Below are 20542 nucleotides of genomic sequence, written 5' to 3' on the forward strand. Positions count from 1 at the left end.
CAGTAGTGGTGTATGGAAGTGAGAGCTGGACCATAAAGAAGGCTGATCACCGAAGAATTGATGCTTTTGAATTCTGGTGCTGGAGGAGACTCTTGAGAGTCCCATGGACTGAAAGAAGATCAAACCTATCTATTCTGAAGGAAATCAGCCCTGAGTGCTCACTGTAAGGACAGATCCTGAAGCTGAGGCTCCAATACTTTGGCCACCTCATGAGAAGAGAAGACTCCCTGGAAAAGACCCTGATGTTGGGAAAGATCGAGGGCACTAGGAGAAGGGGACGACAGAGGACGAGATGGTTGGACAGTGTTCTCGAAGGAAGGAACATGAGTTTTACCAAACTGCGGGAGGCAGTGCAAGACAGGAGTGTCTGGCGTGCTATGGTCCATGGGGTCACGAAGAGTCGGACACGACTAAATGACTAAAGAACAACAACAATACAGTACTAGGAAAACATCATTGTCCTACCATATATTATCAACTAAAAATGAGCATCCGTATATGAAGTGGCAGGCAGCAGCTCATCCACTATCAGCTGCAACTGATAGATTTACAACTTATGAAATATAAACACAAATGAAATGATGCATGCATTATCTTTCAATTAAGGTTTGCAATAAATTAGCCTTTCCCACTAAACGATTTAGCCTCGAAAGAAGGGGCGGGGAGGGAAGAAGAAAAGAGGGACAAGGGCATAGCTGTCAAGTTTTCCCTTTTCTTGCGAGGAATCATAGAGTTGGAAGAGACCACAAGGGCCACCCAGTCCAACCCCCTGCCAAGTAGGAAACACCATCAAAGCATTCTTGACATATGCCTGTCAAACCTCCGCTTAAAGACCTCCAAAGAAGGAGACTCCACCACACTCCTTGGTAGTAAATTCCACTGCCGAATAGCTCTTACTGTCAGGAAGTACTTCCTAATGTTTAGGTGGAATCAACTTTCTTGTAGTTTGAATCCATTGCTCCGTGTCCACTTCTCTGGAGCAGCAGAAAACAATCTTTCTCCCTCCTCTATATGACATCCTTTGATATATTTGAACTCGGCTATCATGTCTCCCCTTAACCTTCTCTTCTCCAGGCTAAACATACCCAGCTCCCTAAGCCGTTCCTCATAAGGCATCGTTTCCAGGCCTTTGACCATTTTGGTTGCCCTCTACTGGACACGTTCCATCTTGTCAGTATCCTTCTTGAACTGTGGTGCCCAGAACTGAACACAGTACTCCAGGTGAGGTCTGACCAGAGCAGAATACAGTGGTCCTATTATTTCCCTTATGGTCAGGGGGTCCCTTTACCTGGTTACTGGGCAAATTGTTAAACACAAGGCTGGTCTATGTCTTGTTATTGCTTTTCATATTTGCCTATTCAGCATAAGGGAGTTTCCCGGAGATCTTGACAGCTATGGACAAGGGCCCTTGGCGAGAGATGGGTACGTAGCGGTGGATGAAAGAAGCAGGCCTCGGGGGGCAATTGCGGAAGGGAAGACCTTACCCACACATCTCTCTCGGAGCGTTGAAGGCCGAGGCGCTGCAGGCCGACTGCCAAGTCGTGGACGCAAAGGGCGCCGTCGCGGTTCACGTCCAGCTGCAGGAAGAGGCTCCGCAGGCGCCGCTCCTGCTCCAGGGGTGACGAGCCGCCGCTTCCCTCAATGGCGGGGGCGGTGGGCCCCGTCGCCGCCACCGCCGCGCTCGCCGTGGCGGCGCCGCACTGGCAGAGCACGCCGTTCACTACGGGGGAAGCCAGCGAGCGCCGCGCGCCAGCCGGCATACCCAGGAGTTACCTCAGCCGCCGCCGCCGCCACACGCGCAACTCCACCCTGGAGGCGTCTCGCCGGGAAATGGCGCCGCGCCTGCTTCAACGGAGCCGGCGTCTTTCTCTTTCGCCCGCCGATTGGCTTATTGCGTACACGTGACGGAACCGAGTCGCCTGGTTGGCCAGGCTCGGGCCAAAGAACGGGCTCGTCACCCGAAGCGCCGCCCCCCCAAAAAAGGGGCGGGGAGAAGGGAAGGGGCTGGGGACGCCCTCTATTAACCAATCAAAAGGGGGCAAGGAAGGTCCCACGAAGTCAAAGGAGGCGGGGGCGCAAAATGACAGGGCGTCGGGCGACACGTGACTCGGTCGTCTTTCAATATGCCTCTTTCCACCCACCCAACCCGGTGCTTCGCTGGCTTTCTTGACTGGCACAAGTACCGGTACAGTACCACCTACTGTATACACCAGGCATCCCCAAACTTCGGCCCTCCAGATATTTTGGACTACAATTCCCATCTTCCCCAACCTCTGGTCCTGTTAGCTCGGGGTCATGGGAGTTGTAGGCCGCAGTTTGGGAGTGCCTGGTATACACATTTCGTGGCTTTCTGATGAGCATTCACAAGAAGGGCGGGACGGCACGAAAGCCTCTCAGCCAACGAAAATGAAGGATTGGCAAGATGTCGCGCAGCGATTGGAGAAATAGATATGTGTAACGAGGGGGGATTGCCTATTGGCCAATGTAACTGCATACGGACAGCTACGTGGTAGGCATCCAGGCAGGAGGCGGAACTTCAAATGTGATAGGCAAGACTACGGCGGAGAGGGTGCAATTGGCATATGACGGACATGACTGTAACCCAATGCGCTCCTACGTCTAATAAGGCGGGGCAAACAGCTAAACGAGGGGTATCGGTCTATGGCGCAAATCCAAAGCGAGCCAATAGCAGCGCAGCGTTGCGGGCGAGGGGTGGACACCGTTTCATGAAAGGCAGGAGCGCAGTCCAATCAAAGCGGAGAGGCAAGAGACGCAGATTCTGGAAGCCATTACGCCACTGCCGCAGAATAGAGGCCCTCTTTGGATCCGATCGGTAGTTGGGGTACGCAATTTGCGTAATGTTATTTTGGTTTCGGTTTTTTTAATCGATTATTTTGGGTAATAGAAATGGGGAGCGAGGAAGGGACTCCCCCGAGGGCACTTCGGGCTCCAGCCTCGCCCGAGGCCGGCGGGGCAGTTCTCCAGGGTCCCCTCCCCACCCTCCTACTAGGCCTCGGGCCTTTCCTGGGTTCCCCTCAGCGCCCTCTGGCGCCATTTGCCTCAACCTTCCCCTCACGGCAATCTTCTTTATTTCCCTTGCTGGGTTTACCTCAGCAAACTCCCTTCCACGGAATCATCGACTCGTAGAGTCGGGAGGGAACCCCAGGGATCATCTAGCCCAACCCGCTGCGATACAGGAATCTCAACGAAAGCGTCCCTGACATATTTGTCACCCATCGGGGGATTCTCTGCCCCCCTCATTCCCCATTAGAAATATTAAATTATTATTGATTTCTTAAATCAGGCACCCCCAAACTATGGCCCTCCAGATGTTTTGGCCTACAACTCCCATGATCCCTAGCTAACAGGACCAGTGGTCAGGGATGATGGGAATTGTAGTCCAAAACATCTGGAGTGATAAAGTTTGGGGGGGTGCCTGCTCAAGGGCCTAATCCAGCACTCTAACCCAGGCACCCCCAAACTGTTTGGGGATGCCTGAACTACGCTTGCCTGGGCCCATTGATTTCAAGGCGGCTACTCCAGGCATGACCCACACCCAAGAGCAGGCACCCCCAAACTGCAGCGCTCCAGAAGTTTTGGCCTACAACTCCCATGATCCCTAGCTAGCAGGACCAGTAGCCGGGGAAGATGGGAATTGTAGTCCAAAACATCCAAAGAAATTGATGCATGAGAGATTTGAAATTGCAAGGAGTTTTAAACAATGAATTGGAAATTGCTAAAGATGAATGAGAAATGAACCGCAGATAGAGGGAACTCGAGGAAGTCCCCTCTTACAATGTTAAAGGAAAACGATTCGGGTATTTTTATCTTTGTGGGGGGTTTTTTGGTTTTTTTGTAGTTATTTTTTCTTCTTTTTTTAATAATTTATTTATTGAGGATTTTTAGGTAAAAAATATAACAAAAAGAAAAATGCAAAAAGAAAACAAAACAAAATACAAAAAAACCAATCTTGTTAATATCGTGTCATCGACCCGTCCCTTCCTTCCCGAGTCTATTTTAAATCCCATTATACAGCTTTCACAATGTTTGTGGAATAATTCGACAATTACAATTCTTATTCTTCACTCAATAATATATATTACTCAATTTTCAACGACATTTTAACTTCTAATTATGTCCCTTAGCCTTTAATTTCTCCCTGAGGCAGTGGAAGACAGGAGTGCCTGGCATGCTCTGGTCCATGGTCCATATATATTTACAATTCCTGTTAAATCTTACCCTCCGTCCCTTGGGTAACAATTCCCTCGATTCCCCAACCAGCTCCTTAATCCTTTCCATTCTCAGACCTCTTAAACCATCCATTGATTGATATTCCATGAAATTTTTCACCCCACACCCTCTCTTAACCACTCCAACCCACACCATTCGCCCCTCCTCTCCTTCTGTTGTTTCGAATCTTCAGCCAGTCTCCCTCCCACATCTTCATTTTCCTTGTCCCCTGTTATCACCCATCTTCTGTCTGGATTGTGTCCCCCTTCTCTCACTAGAGAGGCACAAAACCAGACCCAATAATCTTCATCTACCACAGCTTGATTGTCTCTGACTGGGGCCTGATCTCCCTCTCCCACTGTAAAACCAGGACCCCAAGTTCCATCTTGATCTGGAGTTATTTTTTCTTCTTATTTCTGTTTGTATTTGTTGTGTTTAAAGTGTTATGTTGTTATGCTTTTTTTGTTAAAACCAATAAAAAATATTTTTTTTAAAAAACAACAAAACATCTGGGGGGGCCGAAGTTTGGGGATGCCTGCTCAAGGGCCTAATCCAGCACTCTAACACAGGCACCCCCAAACTATGGCCCTCCAGATGTTTTGGCCTATAACTCCCATGATCCCTAGCTAACAGGACCAGTGGCCGAGGAAGATGGGAATTGTAGTCCAAAACATCTGGAGGCCCGAAGTTTGGGGATGCCTGGATGAAACCCGAAGATCGCAGGGTGGTTCACACATATCTTGAAGGTTGGAAGTTTCATGTCCTTCTTCCTCCCTCCTCTCCTCGAAAACCATAAACTTCCATGCGAAATCATGTTTCATTATACCCTCTTCCTTTTTCTCTCCCCCACCCCCATATTCATCCTTTTTTCCCCCGGTCTCCTTCTTAAATTTAAAGCTCATTCTTTTACTTCTCCCTTCCCACAAGAAATCACACTGGCATTTTAAAACAGTATGTGTTTTCTTTTTTCTTTTTTAAATAATTTTTTAAAAGTTATTTCCTCCAACTATTAAAACATTACAGAACACACAAAAATATAACATAATATAACATGAAAACATAATGAAAACATAATATAACGTAAACATAACATTCATAAACTGAAGCGAACTTTCCCATTGAAAGTAATGGAAAGTGGATTAATCCGTTCCAGACGGGTCCGCGGAGTACGCAACCTGAAGCGTACTTGACCCAAAGCATGGGTGTAATTGGTTCCGGAAGTCTGTTCATAAACTGAAGCGTTCATAAACTGAAGCAAACTTTCCCATTGGAAGTAAGAAAGTGAATTAATCCATTCCAGATGGGTCCGCGGCGTTTGTAAACCAAAAATTTGTAAACCGAGGTGTTCATAAACCGAGGTTCCACTGTATAGTAAAACACATTGGGTTCAATGGCAGGTAGGATTGCCAAATGTTCTTTTTTTGGACACCCACCCTCTTAAAAAATAACTACCAAGTGTGTACAGCGGGGGGGGGGGGAGAATTGCCACATGTGTACAGCTGAATATGCATAAGTTAAATATTTGCATTTGTGAGTTATGTGCATGCATTATATTTCAGTTTTTCTTTATTCTCTACCCACTCAGAAAATTTACTGAAATTACACTTTCTGATGTAATGAAACTTCAGTTTTTACTCCTTTCCTAACATAGGTGCTTTCTCTATTCCAGGGATTGGCCAACTTCCAAGAGATAGAGAACTACTCACAGAGTTAAAAACTAGCAGTGATCTACCCCCTTTTTGGGGTTCAGGTCAATGTTGATGAGCTCTTTTGCTTTTTTAGGGCCATTTTGGGGGGGGTTAGGTTGAAATTGTTGAACTTTTTTTAGGGAGGGGAAAGCCACGTGTTTTAGGAGTCCAGGGCAAAAATGTTGAGCTTTCTTTGGTGAAGCCAAACTTGTTGAGCTTCTTGGGGGGCTCCAGTGATCTACCACAGATGTCCAGTGATCTACCAGTAGATCACGATCTACCTGTTGGACGTTACGGTGGGTCATAAAAAAAAATCGGAAATGTTTCCTCCCTTGATCTTATATCAGGCATTTGGGACAAATCGCTTAATATTTAGACCCGGCTCCTCCAGTTTGAAATTTTGTCTCACTGCGAGCGATAAAAACATAGGAATTTGACTCATTTAATTATCAGAATGTTAAATTGTGAACTAATCCACATAAATTTTAGGTTTTATGTGGAGCAATAATAGTTGCATACTATTATTTTCTGCAATAGTTATTTATTGAAGATCAAACATGTTGATAATTTACATGAAAAACCAATGGTTTTGAAAAAAAAAGAAACAATTAAGCAAACGGTGTACTCAACAAGTAAACATAAACAATAAAATGCCACTCATATTATGTGTTGCGTAGATGGCCCCAGAGGCGGAGAGGTGCGAAGGCGGCCCTGCCTGCCAGGTTCCTTCCCCAGCCTCGGGTGGGGTGGCGCGGGTGGTGGGGCATGGCGCTCCCAACCTCCGCGAGTGCCTGTTGCAGCCCAGAGCTTCCGGGCACCATGACAGGCGCTCTCCTGCCTGCCTGCAGCCCTGGCGGTGTGTTGTCGTGCTCTTGTTCGCCGTGCTGGCGGAGAGGGAAAGCGCTGCTGGAGCCCTCGCTCTCCCTTCTGGGCACAGCGAGCGGGCGGGCGGCGGAGGGTGGGGGCAGGCTGGCCAGCGCCCCCTCCATTTTGGCGCCCTAGGCAACTGCCTAGTTTGCCTTAATGGACGCGCTGGCCCTGAGTACTAACCATTTTGGTCACAAGGAATAACCTTGCTTCTCGCCTTTTTCTAGCGTTTCGTTGTTTACTGCAGCCATATCTGTGTCCTTGGCAGCTGCCTTTCAACCTACCCAGACATCCTGCCCTCCTGTTTTGTCTCCGGACTTCACCAAGGCCGCCAGCCCCCGGTTTGTTCGGGGACTTGAACATTCCATGGCAATGGCATCCCCCCCAGCTCCGCCGGCTAAAAAGCGGAAAATGAACTTTTCGGAGCGAGAGGTGGAGATAATTGTGGAGGAGCTGGAGCGGAGCAAGCACCTGCTGATCAACCACTTCAATGCTGGCGTCCCACTGGCTGCCAAGGCTGCTGCTTGGCACAACATCCTACGCCGGGTTAACGCTGTCGCCACCTGCCGCCGGGAGCTGCCCGAAGTCAAGAAAAAATGGTCTGATCTCAAGACGGAGGTGCGGCGCAAAGTGGCACAGGTCCGGGCTGCAATGGAAGGAGGGGGTGACGGCCAGGATGGAGGTGTGGAGGGCCAAGATGCTGAAGATCCAGTAGGAGTCACAGCGGCGCCAGTTATTCTAACTCCCATGCAGCAGCGCATCTGTAACTTGCTGGGGGAAGCCACCATTATTAGCCTGCCAGCTGGAGACTGCACTTCAGATGGATCAGAGATACCCATTACTGCCGCAGCCACAACAGTCACCCTTACTCAGAGTGAGTGTGTTGTTGCTTCCTTCTCCATGTTATAGAATCATAGAGTTGGAAGAGACCACGAGGGCCATCCAGTCCAACCCCCTGCCAAGCAGGAAACATCATCAAAGCACCATCCTATCATATCACCCCTTAACCTTCTCTTCTCCAGGCTAAACATACCCAGCTCCCTAAACCATTCCTCATAAGGCATCGTTTCCAGGCCTTTGACCATTTTGGTTGCCCTCTTCTGGACCCGTTCCAGCTTGTCAGTATCCTTCTTGAACTGTGGTGCCCAGAACTGGACACAGTACTCCAGGTGAGGTCTGACCAGAGCAGAATACAGTGGTACTATTACTTCTCTTGATATAGACGCTATACTCCTATTGATGCAGCCCATAATTGCATTGGCTTTTTTAGCTGCTGCATCACACTGTTGACTCATGTCAAGTTGGTGGTCTACCAAGACTCCACGATCCTTTTCACATGTACTGCTCTCAAGCCAGGTGTCTCCCATTCTTTCATTTTTTTGGCCCAAGTGGAGTACTTTACATTTATCCTTGTTAAAATTCATCTTGTTTGTTTTGGCCCAGTTGTCTAATCGGTTCAGGTCATTTTGAAGTGTGATCCTATCCTCTGGGGTATTAGCCACCCCTCCCAATTTGGTGTCATCTGATCAGGATGCCCTCAAGCCCATCATCCAAGTCATTGATGAAGATGTTGAATAAGACTGGACGCAATACACAATGCTTAACTTAAACATTCAGTGTGATTAAGTTATTTGATTTCTTACATTGTAAGCTAACCTGTGATCCTCAAATGAACGGAGGTATAGAAATTTGATGTTTAATCATTAAAATACTGTAATGGATAATAAGCCTCGACTTGCAGAATCCTTTGGCTTGAGCTAATTCAATTGCTTTCATATGATTTTCTCATTGCAAACACCTGAAAGTCTGTAAATTTTGATAGGCCTGCTTTGCAATGGGGGCTGAATAATTTTGCTTTCAACTGCAAGTAGAACTAATTTTGGATTATAACCCCCAATCTTCTCATTTGTGGTTTGAGTCAAGATTATGGATTTTTCTCACCACATCTATCTTACCATTGCCAGGCTGTTTTGTGTTATCACCAACAGTGCCTTGTCAAAACCATTTTGGTTTTGTGCTATCGTCACTGGTTGTTTCGCATTTTCTTTCCCTCTTACCTTGTTCTTCTCTGTTCCAATCCCTCCAAAAGAGTGCAGATGAGATCTTTGTGAAAACTTCAGATTTTTTTTTTAGGATGCTTTAATTGTTCCAGTTTTTACTATGTAAACTGCTATGTGAAGACCACAGCAGAGTTTGAAGTGTAAGAAAACAGCAGAATATATTAAGAAACATGTTGGATGAAATTACATTATAGAACCTTAAAACGCAATTATATGTAATTTGGCTTATAAACATGGATGTTGTCACCATCTGCAGTGATCAAGGAGCCCAGGAAAGTAAAATCTCTCACTGCCTCCATTTCTTCCCCTTCTATTTGCCAGGAGGTGATGGGACCAGTGGCCATTATCTTAGTTTTTTTGATGTTGACCTTCAGACCATCTTTTGCGCTCTCCTCTTTCACCCTCATTCAAAGGTTCTTGAATTCCTCCTCACTTTCTGCCATCAAGGTTGTGTCATCAGCATACCTGAGGTTGTTGATATTTCTTCTGGCAATCTTAATTCCGGCTTGGGATTCATCTAGTCCAGCCTTTCACATGATGAATTCTGCATATAAGTTAAACAAGCAGGGAGACAATATACAACATTGTCGTACTCCTTTCCCCATATTGATCCAGCCAGTTTTTCCATATCCAGTTCTAACTGTAGCTTAATGTCCCACATAGAGATTTCTCAGGAGACAGATGAGGTGATCAGGCACTCCCATTTCTTTAAGAACTTGCCATAGTTTCCTGTGGTCGTACTCCTTTCCCAATATTGAACCAATCAGTTGTTCCGTATCCAGTTCTAACTGTAGCTTCCTCTTCTTCTTAGTTCCAGCTGAGACAACCTACCATAGTTTGGAGGATGGTGTTGTGGAGTACTGCACAACAGAAGCTCCGGCCGCAGTCACCGCCGAGGCCCCCTTAGAGATGATGGCTCAACAAGCAGAAGTCTCCGTGAAGCCTCAGGAACTGAAGAGCCGCATTGCCCTGAACTCAGCCAAGCTCCTGCAGGAGCAGCGCGTGACCAATCTCCACATGAAAGAGATGGCCCAGAACATCGAGCAGCAAAATGACCTCCTGCAGATGATCCGCCGCTCTCAGGAACTACAGGCATGTGCCCAGGAGCGCCAAGCCCAGGCCATGGAAGGGATGCAGGCTGCGCTGAATGCTCTTGTGCAGATCCTTCGCCCCATGATTAAGGACTTCCGCCGGTTTCTACAGAGCAATGCTCCTGCTCCTTAAGTGGCCTCCGACCCCAGCAGAGCGGCCCAAAACGCACAAGATGGCATCATTCAATGAAACGGAATGGACAAAATGGCATCAGCGAAATGGAGTGGACAAAATGGCATCATCCAGTGAAATAAAATGGACAAGATGGCATCATGCAATGAAGTGAAGCCTTCCAGGCACAGACTCGATCAAGAGAGTATTTCTTTGTTTCTGCAAACTGATTTGGTGCCTGCCTTTTTTTTTAAGCTGAAAACCTATTCTGGATTATTTCTGCTCTTGCTTTTTATTTTTGGAAATGTGTGCACCGTTTCTCGATGTGGCCTGCATAGAGCATATGTGACAAATGCATCATTTAACACTGGACTTTTCAAAATGGGGAAAATAGATTTCGTATAAAAGAAACTTTTTTTGTTTTCATTTATTGTGTTAAGAAAGGCCATTTTCATTAATTTTAGGTAAGGGTTAGCTTTGTCATATAATGGCCAAAGTCAACAAAAGAAAACATCCAACATTTTGTCAATAAGTCAGTCAAATTCATTTTCAAAAGTAATTGGCTGTCATAAAAATGCAGATTTGAGGCATATTTCAGGACACTGACCCCCATGTTGTACAGAAAAAAAATTGTCTATTCCATTGAACTTCTGAGGCTAGCAAAGAAATCCTATAAATAATGAGTTTTTTCCTATCCTATATAATAAAGTCCAAGTGTCTCTGCGTCCAGTCCCTGTGTCCCTGGGTTTGCGCTACTGCGCATGTGCCCCATGGACAGCCGTTGGGACTTGGAACGCAGAGCGCTCGCCAGCGCTCGCCCTTGCTCAAGCGGGGGTGGTGGTGCTTGGACTTTATTATATAGGATTACATTATCTCCATCCATTTCCCTCTCCCCTACGCCTCCAGGGACTCGCACAAGCAGAGCTGGCCGATGTACGCATGCTCCCGATGAATAGAACCGGCACCGAGCAAACGAGCCACTGGCAGCTTCTCCTCATGCCTCCCGTTCGAGAGCGGCTGCTGCTGCTGCTGCGGGACAGCAAGATGCTCAGAGAAGCCGCCGGCCCTGCTGGCGCCGCCATCTTCCCGCACCCCATTTTCCCGCCTGCTCAGCGCTCAGCCTCTTCAGCTGCTCGGTGGTCCGTTGGGGGAGCCTGGGGCCCTTGACACACATCCCCCCCGGTGGCATCCCAGGGCTTACCCTCCGTTCCTGCCCGGCCACCCATTGTACCCGCCTCTCCGGGCGGCGCGACGTGAGGTGGTGGCGGCGCCTGCTCCTCCCCTCAGCCGCCTCCCTACTCCCCCCGCCCCGCGAACGTCGTTATTCCTTCCCGCCAGTCACAAGCTACCTAGGAAGCTGCCTCAGCCAGTTCTTTCTCTGCACACAAAGACACACATGCAACACAGAGACACACACACAACAGCAGCAACAACAACAGTACTCTAAATAGGTGCACACACATACATATATATTTGATTCTGGTGCAAGAAATCCCCTCAGGAACATAGGCACCAACATCTAGAGGGCTGAAGGATCAAAGGTCAAAGGCCTGGAAATGATGCCTTATGAGGAACGGCTTAGGGAGCTGGGTATGTTTAGCCTGGAGAAGAGAAGGTTAAGGGGTGATATGATAGCCATGTTCAAATATATGAAAGGATGTCATATGGAGGAGGGAGAAAGGTTGTTTTCTGCTGCTCCAGAGAAGCGGACACGGAGCAATGGATTCAAACTACAAAAAAGAAGATTCCACCTAAACATTAGGAAGAACTTCCTGACAGTAAGATCTGTTTGGCAGTGGAATTTGCTACCAAGGAGTGTGGTGGAGTCTCCTTCTTTGGAGGTCTTTAAGCGGAGGCTTGGCGGCCATATGTCAAGAATGCTTTGATGGTGTTTCCTGCTTGGCAGGGGGTTGGACTGGATGGCCCTTGTGGTCTCTTCCAACTCTAGGATTCTATGATTCTATGAGTGCAGTGCTTGGAGGGCCATAGTTTGGGTGTGCCTGGGTTAGAGTGCTGGATTAGGCCCTTGAGCTCCTTTGGAGAAAAAAAGTGGGAAATAAAAATCCAATAAATAAAATGCTTAAGTGATACATTCATCTCTTCGGAGGAGAGATGTTCATTACAAAAATAAATATTTATATTTGTGTTTTTATACGGTGTCGGATGAAGAGTGGAGTATAAATTTAATACAGGCACCCCCAAACTTCGGCCCTCCAGATGTTACGCCTAGTTTTCCCGCCATTTCCATAAAACCCTGAGGTATTGGGGGGAGGGGAGGGGAAGAGGAGGCGGACCCTTTCATTTGAGCGAAGGCACCCCTCCTCCAATCCCTTCGCCGCTGATGTCATTCCGGCGCCCAATTGGAAACCGCACTTCTTTCCCCTTCATTTTTTTCCTTCTTCTCTCCATTGGGCCGTGGCGAAGGGGGCGGAGAAAAGCACTGCCCAATCCTGTGAGAGCGGCTGCGCTTCTTCCTCTTCCCCTTCGCTCTCGTGCCCGATTTATCGACAGAGCCAGAGCGCGAATGAGCGCGAACGCCTTGACTGCGCAAGCGCAGGCTGTTGCCTCCTCCTCCTCCTCCTCCTCCTCCTGCTCCTGCTCCTGCTCCTCCCGCCCCTCCCTCCATTTCCGCCTCCTCGCCTTACGCTGTCGGCGCAGCGGGCGCATTCGGCGCAGCGGTGCCAGCGCCGAGGAGGAGCGAGGTGAGAGCGAGTCGGGGTCGGGGTAGCGATGTGAGGTAAAAGCGGGGTGAGGCGGGGGCATACTTCTCCCCACGGAAGAAATAGTGGTGGGGGGGTGAGAGCCAAGCTGTCTTTTGGAGTGGGGGGAGGGCCTTTAAAAAAGAAAATAGGAGGCTGCGAGGGGAAAGCTTTCTCCTTGAGGGGGGCGCGCGTTATTTGAAGAGGGGCCTGAGTGGGGGGAGGTTGAGGGTCAGGTGGGGTCAGGTGGGTGGGCTAGGGGGAAATGAAGGGTGAAGGGCTCCTCACAGCTCTTGCCAGAAATCCCCAAACTTCGGCCCTCCAGATGTTTTGGACTACAATTCCCATCTTCCCCGACCACTGGTCCTGTTAGCTAGGGATCATGGGAGTTGTAGGCCAAAACACCTGGAGGGCCGCAGTTTGGGGATGCTTGGCTCTGGCTGTATGGGGCGAGCGGAGGGGGTGGGAGAGTTTTCAGACCAGCTTTTATTTCTTTGCTTCTTCCACCCCCTCTATGGGGCTGGGAAGTGGGGTTTTCATTTCCCCGTCGGGTGGCTCGTGCGTCTGTAGCAGGCACCCCCAAACTTCGGCCCTCCAGATGTTTTGGACTACAATTCCCATCATCCCCAACCATTGGTCCTGTTAGCTAGGGATCATGGGAGTTGTAGTTCCAAGACATCTGGGGAGCCATGGCTGCCTATGCCTGGGTTCGCTCAGTCAGCCAGTATTTATTTCCTACAACTTAATGCAAGGAAACTTCTGGCGGAGATAAAGGTCTTCCTCTTGTCTTGCCTCTTCTACCTTTCTTTCTGTAACCCAGGCATCCCCAAACTTCGGCCCTCCAGATGTTTTGGACTACAATTCCCATCATCCCTGACCATTGGTCCTGTTAGCTAGGGATCATGGGAGTTGTAGGCCAAAACATCTGGAGGGCCGCAGTTTGGGGGTGCCTAGTCTGAAGCGTTTGAAACATATTCATACTTTGTGCCAAGCTGTATACATTTCCTCTGAATCATGGGAAATGTAGTTTATGGTTGCTGTTTGTAGCTCTGTGAGGGGTGACTATGCTTGTTATTATTAGGTATGGGGAGAATGTGCTATAAATGTATGGTGTGTATGCAACCTAAGTTTGAAAGGGCATAAAGCTGTATACATCTAAAGCGCACACATATGTGAACACCCAAATAACCCTGGGAACTGTAGTTTATGTATGCTGGGAATTGAAGCCCTGCGAGGGGCAAACTACAGTTCTCACGATTCCTTTGTAGGGGTGGGAAAGGGAGAGAATGCGCTTTAAAATATGCTGCGTGCACAGCCTAAGTCTGGAAGTGTGTAAAGCTGTATACATTCAAAGCACTTCACCCTGCACAAATAACCCTCAAAGTGTAGTTTAAAGGTGCTGGAAATTGTAGCTTTGGCAGTTGAGAATGTGCTTTAAGTATGCTGTGTATGTAGTCTAATTTGTGGGTTGAATCAGGCTTGATCAAGCTTAGAGCCAGACTGCACTGAAATAAGTGGGGCTTAGGTTGGACTAACATCAGCTCTGTTGATTTCAGGGGGTTTAGTCTCAGTGTGGTGAAGTCCGGATCCAACGTTGTTTTTGTAGAATGTAGATACAAACACATATACCTGTGTAAGGTAAAGGTAAACGGACCCCTGACCATTAGGTCCAGTCGTGACCGACTCTGGGGTTGGGGCGCTCATCTCGCATTATTGGCCGAGGGAGCCAATGACAAAACCGCTTCTGGCGAACCAGAGCAGCACATGGAAATGCCGTTTACCTTCCCTATTTATCTACTTGCACGTTGATGTGCTTTCAAACTGCTAGGTTGGCAGGAGCAGGGACTGAGCAATGGGAGCTCACCCCGTCACGGGGATTCGAACCGGTGACCTTCTGATCGGCAAGCCCTAGGCTCTGTGGTTTAACCCACAGCGCCACCCACGTCCCTTATACCTGTGTAGCTTTATCTAAATTACATACACACACTTTTTTGTGTGTGGATGTGTGTACATATGCACCTACATGTGTATGTGTGTGTATTTATACAACACACCCACCCACCCATACATACATACCTCGTGTGTGCAGGTAAGATACATGTGTGGTGGTGTCCACAAATGTGTATTGTGTTCTTGACAGAACAAATTTTCCTGTATAAACATGCCCTAGCTTTAAGATCCACAGGGAAGACTCTCTAAACTCTGCCACAGTTAACTGAAATCCAATATGTAGCACCGTGAGAGAGGGCCTTCATAGTACAGGCACCCTGTTTATGGAATTCTCTCCCTTCTCAGAAATGTCTGGTGCTGACTCCTTTAAGCTTTTGATAGAAGCTTGGTATCTAAATGCCCAAGCCTTTTAGTGAGAATTGCTGTATCACTTAGTTAGAGATGTGTATGTGTGTATTCTTTCCTGTTTTGTTTTACTGTAGTCTGCTCTTTATATGCTTCAGCAATAAAAAGTGTGTAAAAATATATTAATTAATTACATATTGTACATGTATATAGTTCCGTGTACCTGCAGACACACAAATATTATAGTCATGCCACACTTTTTAAAGTTAATGTTGCTTTTGAATGAATTGCACTTTAAGATTTACTCTTGTAAGTTGTGTTGGTCTTTAAGGTGCGACAGGACTCCTGTGCTCACTCCTAAGCAGTACACTTCTGTGCGTGTTTGGAAATAAATCTCCCTGTGTCCAAGTGACCTTCCTCCTTAGAATTCCTGGAATGTAAGAACGCTGCAATCCTATGCAATGCTACCTAGGAGTAAGGCTGTTGAACACTCTGGAGCTTACTTTGAAATATACTTGTCTTAGATTTATCTGGTTTTTAACATTGCGCTATACCACCAGCTAAACATTGTAATATATACTGATACATCACAATGTCTGAAATAAGGCTGGAGCTATGTAGAGGCATTAGCTGGTTTCATGGTTTTTCTTCCATCGTGATTTTTGCCAGCGCCTGCTCTTGTGATTCACTGCCCCCTGCATGAGGCAGGGGAAAGCTGAGCTGGCAGAGTTTACAGGGGCTGCAGGAATCAAGAGAAGCATTGGCTGGCTTCACGGGTTTTTCCTACATTATGAGTTTTGCATAAAACACACACACAGTCATAATTTGTGATATATTTCCAGGTCAAAAGCAATGCAACTGATAACACAGCATGGACTTCAAACCAGTTTTGGATGATATATCGATATATCACCAGCCCTACTTGGATTGCACTACAACAGAGCTGCTACTCCAGAACATGTCTAAGAATATAGTTGTACCTTGGAAGTCGAACGGAATCCATTCTGGAAGTCCATTTGACTTCCAAAATGTTTGAAAATCAAATCAAGGGTTCTGATGGCTGCAGGAAGCCTTCTCGGTAGTGGCACCCGCCCTGTGGAATGCCCTCCCACCAGAGGTCAAAGAGAATAACAATTACCAGATCTTTAGAAGGCATCTTAAGGCAGCCCTGTTTAGGGAAGCTTTTAATATTTGATGGCTTTCCGTATTTTAATATTTTGTTGGAAGCCGCCCAGTGTGGCTGGGGGAGCCCGGCCAGTTGGGCGGGGTATAAATAAATTATTATTATTATTATCTTTCATCATTCCTGAAGACTGGTCATTCAGGCTGGGGCTTAAGGGAGCTGGAGTCAGAAAGTAAGCCATGGCAGCATTTTTTTTAGCATTAGTGAAATATAAGACACACCCTGAAAATAAGACATACCTCCATGCTGTGTAGAGCGAGACCGCCGAGCGCCCAAGGCAGCCAGCGGGACCCAGCCAGCCAGAGGGGCCTGGAACCGGCTGCTGCTGCCCGAGCCAGCAGCCTAGCCTCTCTTTTTTTTTGCCTGCCCGAGGAGGCCTGCCGTCCCGCCACCGGAACCGGCAGCTGCAGAGCGGAGTGCTGTGCAGCGCCAAGTGCTCGGAGCAGCCTGCAGCGCCGGACGGAGCGCCGAGCCAGCGGCCTGCCGCCTCAATGCCTGGTACTGGCGGCTGCTGTAGCGCCGCGCTGAGCGCCCCGGCAGCACCCCGGCACGGCGGCCTGGCCCCTCCCGAGGAGGCCTTAAGGTACAAGACATCCCCTGAAAATAAGACACCGTGTGTTTTTTTGAGTAAAAAAAGGTATAAGACGGAGTCTTAAAAAGGGGGAAGCACGGTAGGCAAGATATGTAACTACAGATCAGTATGAACTCTTGACATTGAACTTTAGAAGCATACATCAAGGCAGAGTGGGTTAGGAAAAAGATGCTGGAAGTATGTCAAGAACTGCCATGTAGGCTTGAAAAATAATTTCATACAGCGGTACCTCGGTTTGCGAACGCAATCTGTCCCGCCGAGGCGTTCGCTCGCCAAAGGCACTTCTTCGCATGCTGTGCAGATCGCTTCTGTGCATCCGAGCGCCGTGGAACCCGGATGTAAACGCTTCCGGGTCCGCGGCGTTCATAAATGGAGGCATTCGTAAACGGAGGTAAGCGTAAAGCAGGGGTCCCCAAACTTACCTGGCTTTGGGCCGGCTGCCTGCCGCGCCGATTGCATGGTGGGCCGGAGGGTGGGGGAGCCCAACCTGGAAAGTGCCGGAAATAGCTTGTGCGCATGTGCAGAAGCCTCCTCTGACCTGGAAGTACACTGGAAATGACGCGCGCACAAGCTATTTCTGTCGCTTTTCCAGGTCGGAAGTCGGCAGCTGCGCTGCACTGCTGGTAAGAGCAGGTGGCGGCAGCGGGAGGCGGGGGTACCCGGGGGCCGCATAAAAGAGCCTTGGGGGCCGTATGTGGCCCCGGGGCCGTAGTCTGGGGACCTCTGGCGTAAACCGAGGCTTTTGGCAGGCTCATTGTCTCATTACTGTCTCATTATTACATTTTAACTCTAATCTGAGTTGCTTTTGAAACTGACTGTGCCCATAGCCAGTTATCTGTTTTGTCTTCTCCAAAGAGTTAATGGGCTGAACAAACCCTGAGCCTTATACCCCTCCCTGGTGTAAAGGCAGGTTTAAGGCCTAGGAAAAGCAAGCCTCATAACCATGTTTTGTAAAACCTTGGTCACATTACTTTGACATGTTTTGTGCTTCCTTCTTGTGGAGAAGCTGGATGAAAGGCGAGGTGTGGTGGATGGAAAGTGCCTATCCTTGATACCCCACTGTCTGATATCTAGCAGCCATTTGTGGACTACAGTACTTATATCTCTTTTGATCATCCTTTTCACTGGAAGACTGTGTGTGTGTGTGTGTGTGTGTGTGTGTGTGAGAGAGAGAGAGAGAGAGAGAGAGAGAGAGAGAGAGAACGCATGCATACATGCAAATGTGCCCATGAGCATCCATCCTTTTCTGAGACTGCTTGCTGAAGATAAGCTGAAGATCTAATCCTCTATGTATACAGTACAGAAAAATAAAAACGATTCAAGAAGGTTGCAGAAGCATTTGCCATGTAAAGGATAGCGTTTTGGTGGTGATGAAGGCATCTTGAATTTATTTGTAGATAGATACCCGTGTTTCCCCGTTTTTAAAGACTTTTTAACTTTTTCCTCAAAAAAACACAGGGTGGCTTACTTTCGGTGGGATGTCTTATTTTTTTTATTACCAGTACGGTTTTTGCGGCTCAGGGTGCTGGCTCCGGGTGCTGCTGGGCTCTCTGGAGTGCTCGGCGCTGCAGCAGCCACCAGTTCCGGGTGGCGGGGCGGCAGGCATCCTTGGCCGGGCCAGGCGGAGGCCGCTGGCTCAGGCGCTCTGCCCGCCCGCCACTGCAGGGCACTCCAAGCTCCTTGGCCGGGCCAGGCAAGGAAGAAGCAGTGAGCCCAGCGGTGGCGGCAAGCACGGAAGCGGCAGGGACGGCGGTGGACGAGAAGGCGGAGCGCCGGGGTGCAGCCAGCAAGGTGGGAGCGCGATCAGCTTTTAAGTGGAGCTTTTGGAGCGCCGCTTCGCAGCTGATCGCGTTCCTGCAGTGCCGGCTGCATGGAGTGACTCTGTGAGTGGAGGTGCCTGGGGGGGTTGGTTGGTTTGCACAGCGTGGAAGTATGGCTTATTTTCGGGGTATGTCTTATGTTTCTCAAATGCTTCAAAACCCTGCCATGGCTTGCTTTATGACTACGTATTAAAAAAGGGGAAACAGGGTATGAAGTAAGACTTGAATATTCATTTATCTACAATTAGATTGGGGGGCAGAGGGAGGAACTGACACTAGCGGATCCTAAGCTGAGACTAACCCCTTCTCTCCCTTTTCTATAGGCTTGCAAGAAACCTGTGGGAGCCACAACATACGCTGCTGATCCAGTTGCCCACGTGAAGCTTTTGCACAAGGGGAGGAGGCTGGAACTGTGACGTGTCGACACTGCTGTGCACCAGCTCAGAAAGAAACTAGCAGTACTTTCAAGAGGAGTTCTGAGAGCAGCCAAGCACCACAATCTCTAGTCAAGGGAGCTCCTGCTGGTCCGGAGCTTAGATTTCCCCCTCTACCCTTGGAGATGAACCAGAGACTTCACTTGCCCTCCTCCTTACCTGAAGTCTGCACCAGCGATGATACTATAGCCAGATCAGACCACCAAAGAGAGAAGAGGATTTTTCATTTAAAGCTAGGGTGCCATTGCATTTGAACTGAGATTTCTGTGCTCTTATTTTTGTAAACTGGATTGACTGGGGATTTATTACTGATGTTGTGGTTTCACCTTTTTTGAAAACTCTTTATTGTTTATATTTGGAGCTGCTGCACTCTAGAGATATTTTTGCTCTTTTTCTTTTTTCTTGAAAAATTGGGAGTTTCTAGACTCTGTGTTTTTTGGCCTTGTTTGAATTTGCCCATGGCTTTCTTGATGAAGAAGAAGAAGTTCAAATTTCAAACCAATTTCACTTTAGAGGAGCTGACTGCTGTTCCTTTTGTGAATGGGGTTCTGTTCTGCAAAATTAGGCTTCTTGATGGAGGAGATTTTGCCACTTTGTCTTCCAGGTAGGAAGTTTTTCATTTAACAGCCTTCCCTGTTTGATATTTGTTGTACTGAGCAACTAGGGCTATTTCCCCTTGTCTAGTGCCCCCCTTATGCTTTCTGTGTGCATGGTGGGTGGGGGAGAGAGGAAATGAAGTTCTGTGGACACTGATGGCCTGCTGTGTGAGGTTCTTCAAGAAGTTGGGTACACATTTTTCAAGACTTTTCAAACTAAAGCATTTGTGATCCGAAAAACTTTTCATTTCCCCACCCTAGTGATGAGTGTGTGCATTAAGCAGTTGGTCCCCTACCTTTCTTAACCTGACCTGGCCACAGTGATCCATGCGATGGTCACCTCTAGGCTTAATTATTGTAACTCGCTCTACGCGGGGCTGCCCTTGAAACGGACCCAGAAACTCCAGTGGGTGCAGAATGCCGCGGTGAGACTCCTTACGGGGTCCCAGCCACGGGATCACATTCATCCAGTGCTTTAACAGCTGCACTGGCTCCCAGTGGAGTACAGTATCAGGTTTAAGATGCTGGTTTTGACCTTTAAAGCCTTATGTGGCTTAGGACCCTTGTACCTATGGGACCGCCCCTCCCGGTATGCCCCGCAGAGGACATTAAGGTCCACAAATAATAACATACTGGAGATCCCGAGTCACAAGGTGGTTAGGCTGGCCTCGACCAGGACCAGGGCCTTCTCAGTACTGTCCCCGGCCTGGTGGAATGCTCTCTCTCAGGAGACTAGAGCCCTGCGGGATTTGTCATCTTTTCGTAGGGCCTGCAAGACAGAGCTGTTCTGCTCGGCCTTTGGACTGACTCAGTCTGACCCCAGTGTTACCCTCCCCTAAGGTTTTGTCTTATAATGGTTTTATCTTACTTGTAGA

The 20542-nt window shown here is 48.2% G+C and overlaps 3 protein-coding genes across 5 annotated transcripts in view; 2 read left to right on the top strand and 1 right to left on the bottom strand.

Annotated features, from left to right (window-relative positions):
- The window catches only part of SLC25A25 (solute carrier family 25 member 25), a 51221-nt gene extending 49461 nt beyond the window's left edge, over positions 1–1760 (bottom strand). For both annotated transcript variants that reach the window (XM_088665311.1, XM_088665309.1), the window contains exon 1: positions 1485–1760. In XM_088665311.1, coding sequence (XP_088521437.1) covers positions 1485–1760 — 276 coding nt within the window. The remainder of the gene's footprint in view (positions 1–1484) is intronic.
- An 85-nt stretch (positions 1761–1845) lies between these two features.
- On the top strand, positions 1846–10459 carry NAIF1 (nuclear apoptosis inducing factor 1). Its single transcript, XM_035101504.3, has 3 exons — positions 1846–2842; positions 7013–7659; positions 9657–10459. The coding sequence occupies exons 2-3, from the start codon at positions 7152–7154 to the stop codon at positions 10067–10069; spliced, it is 921 nt and encodes a 306-aa protein (XP_034957395.1). The 5' UTR covers positions 1846–2842; positions 7013–7151; the 3' UTR covers positions 10070–10459.
- A 2175-nt stretch (positions 10460–12634) lies between these two features.
- The window catches only part of EEIG1 (estrogen-induced osteoclastogenesis regulator 1), a 56289-nt gene continuing 48381 nt past the window's right edge, over positions 12635–20542 (top strand). For both annotated transcript variants that reach the window (XM_060270486.2, XM_060270484.2), the window contains exons 1-2: positions 12635–12750; positions 18961–19675. In XM_060270486.2, the coding sequence (XP_060126469.1) occupies positions 19530–19675 (146 nt within the window). In that variant the 5' untranslated portion in view covers positions 12635–12750; positions 18961–19529. The remainder of the gene's footprint in view (positions 12751–18960; positions 19676–20542) is intronic.

This window comes from Zootoca vivipara, chromosome Z2 (assembly GCF_965207765.1).
Source record: "Zootoca vivipara chromosome Z2, rZooViv2.hap1.1, whole genome shotgun sequence".
NCBI classification, from domain to species: domain Eukaryota; kingdom Metazoa; phylum Chordata; class Lepidosauria; order Squamata; family Lacertidae; genus Zootoca; species Zootoca vivipara.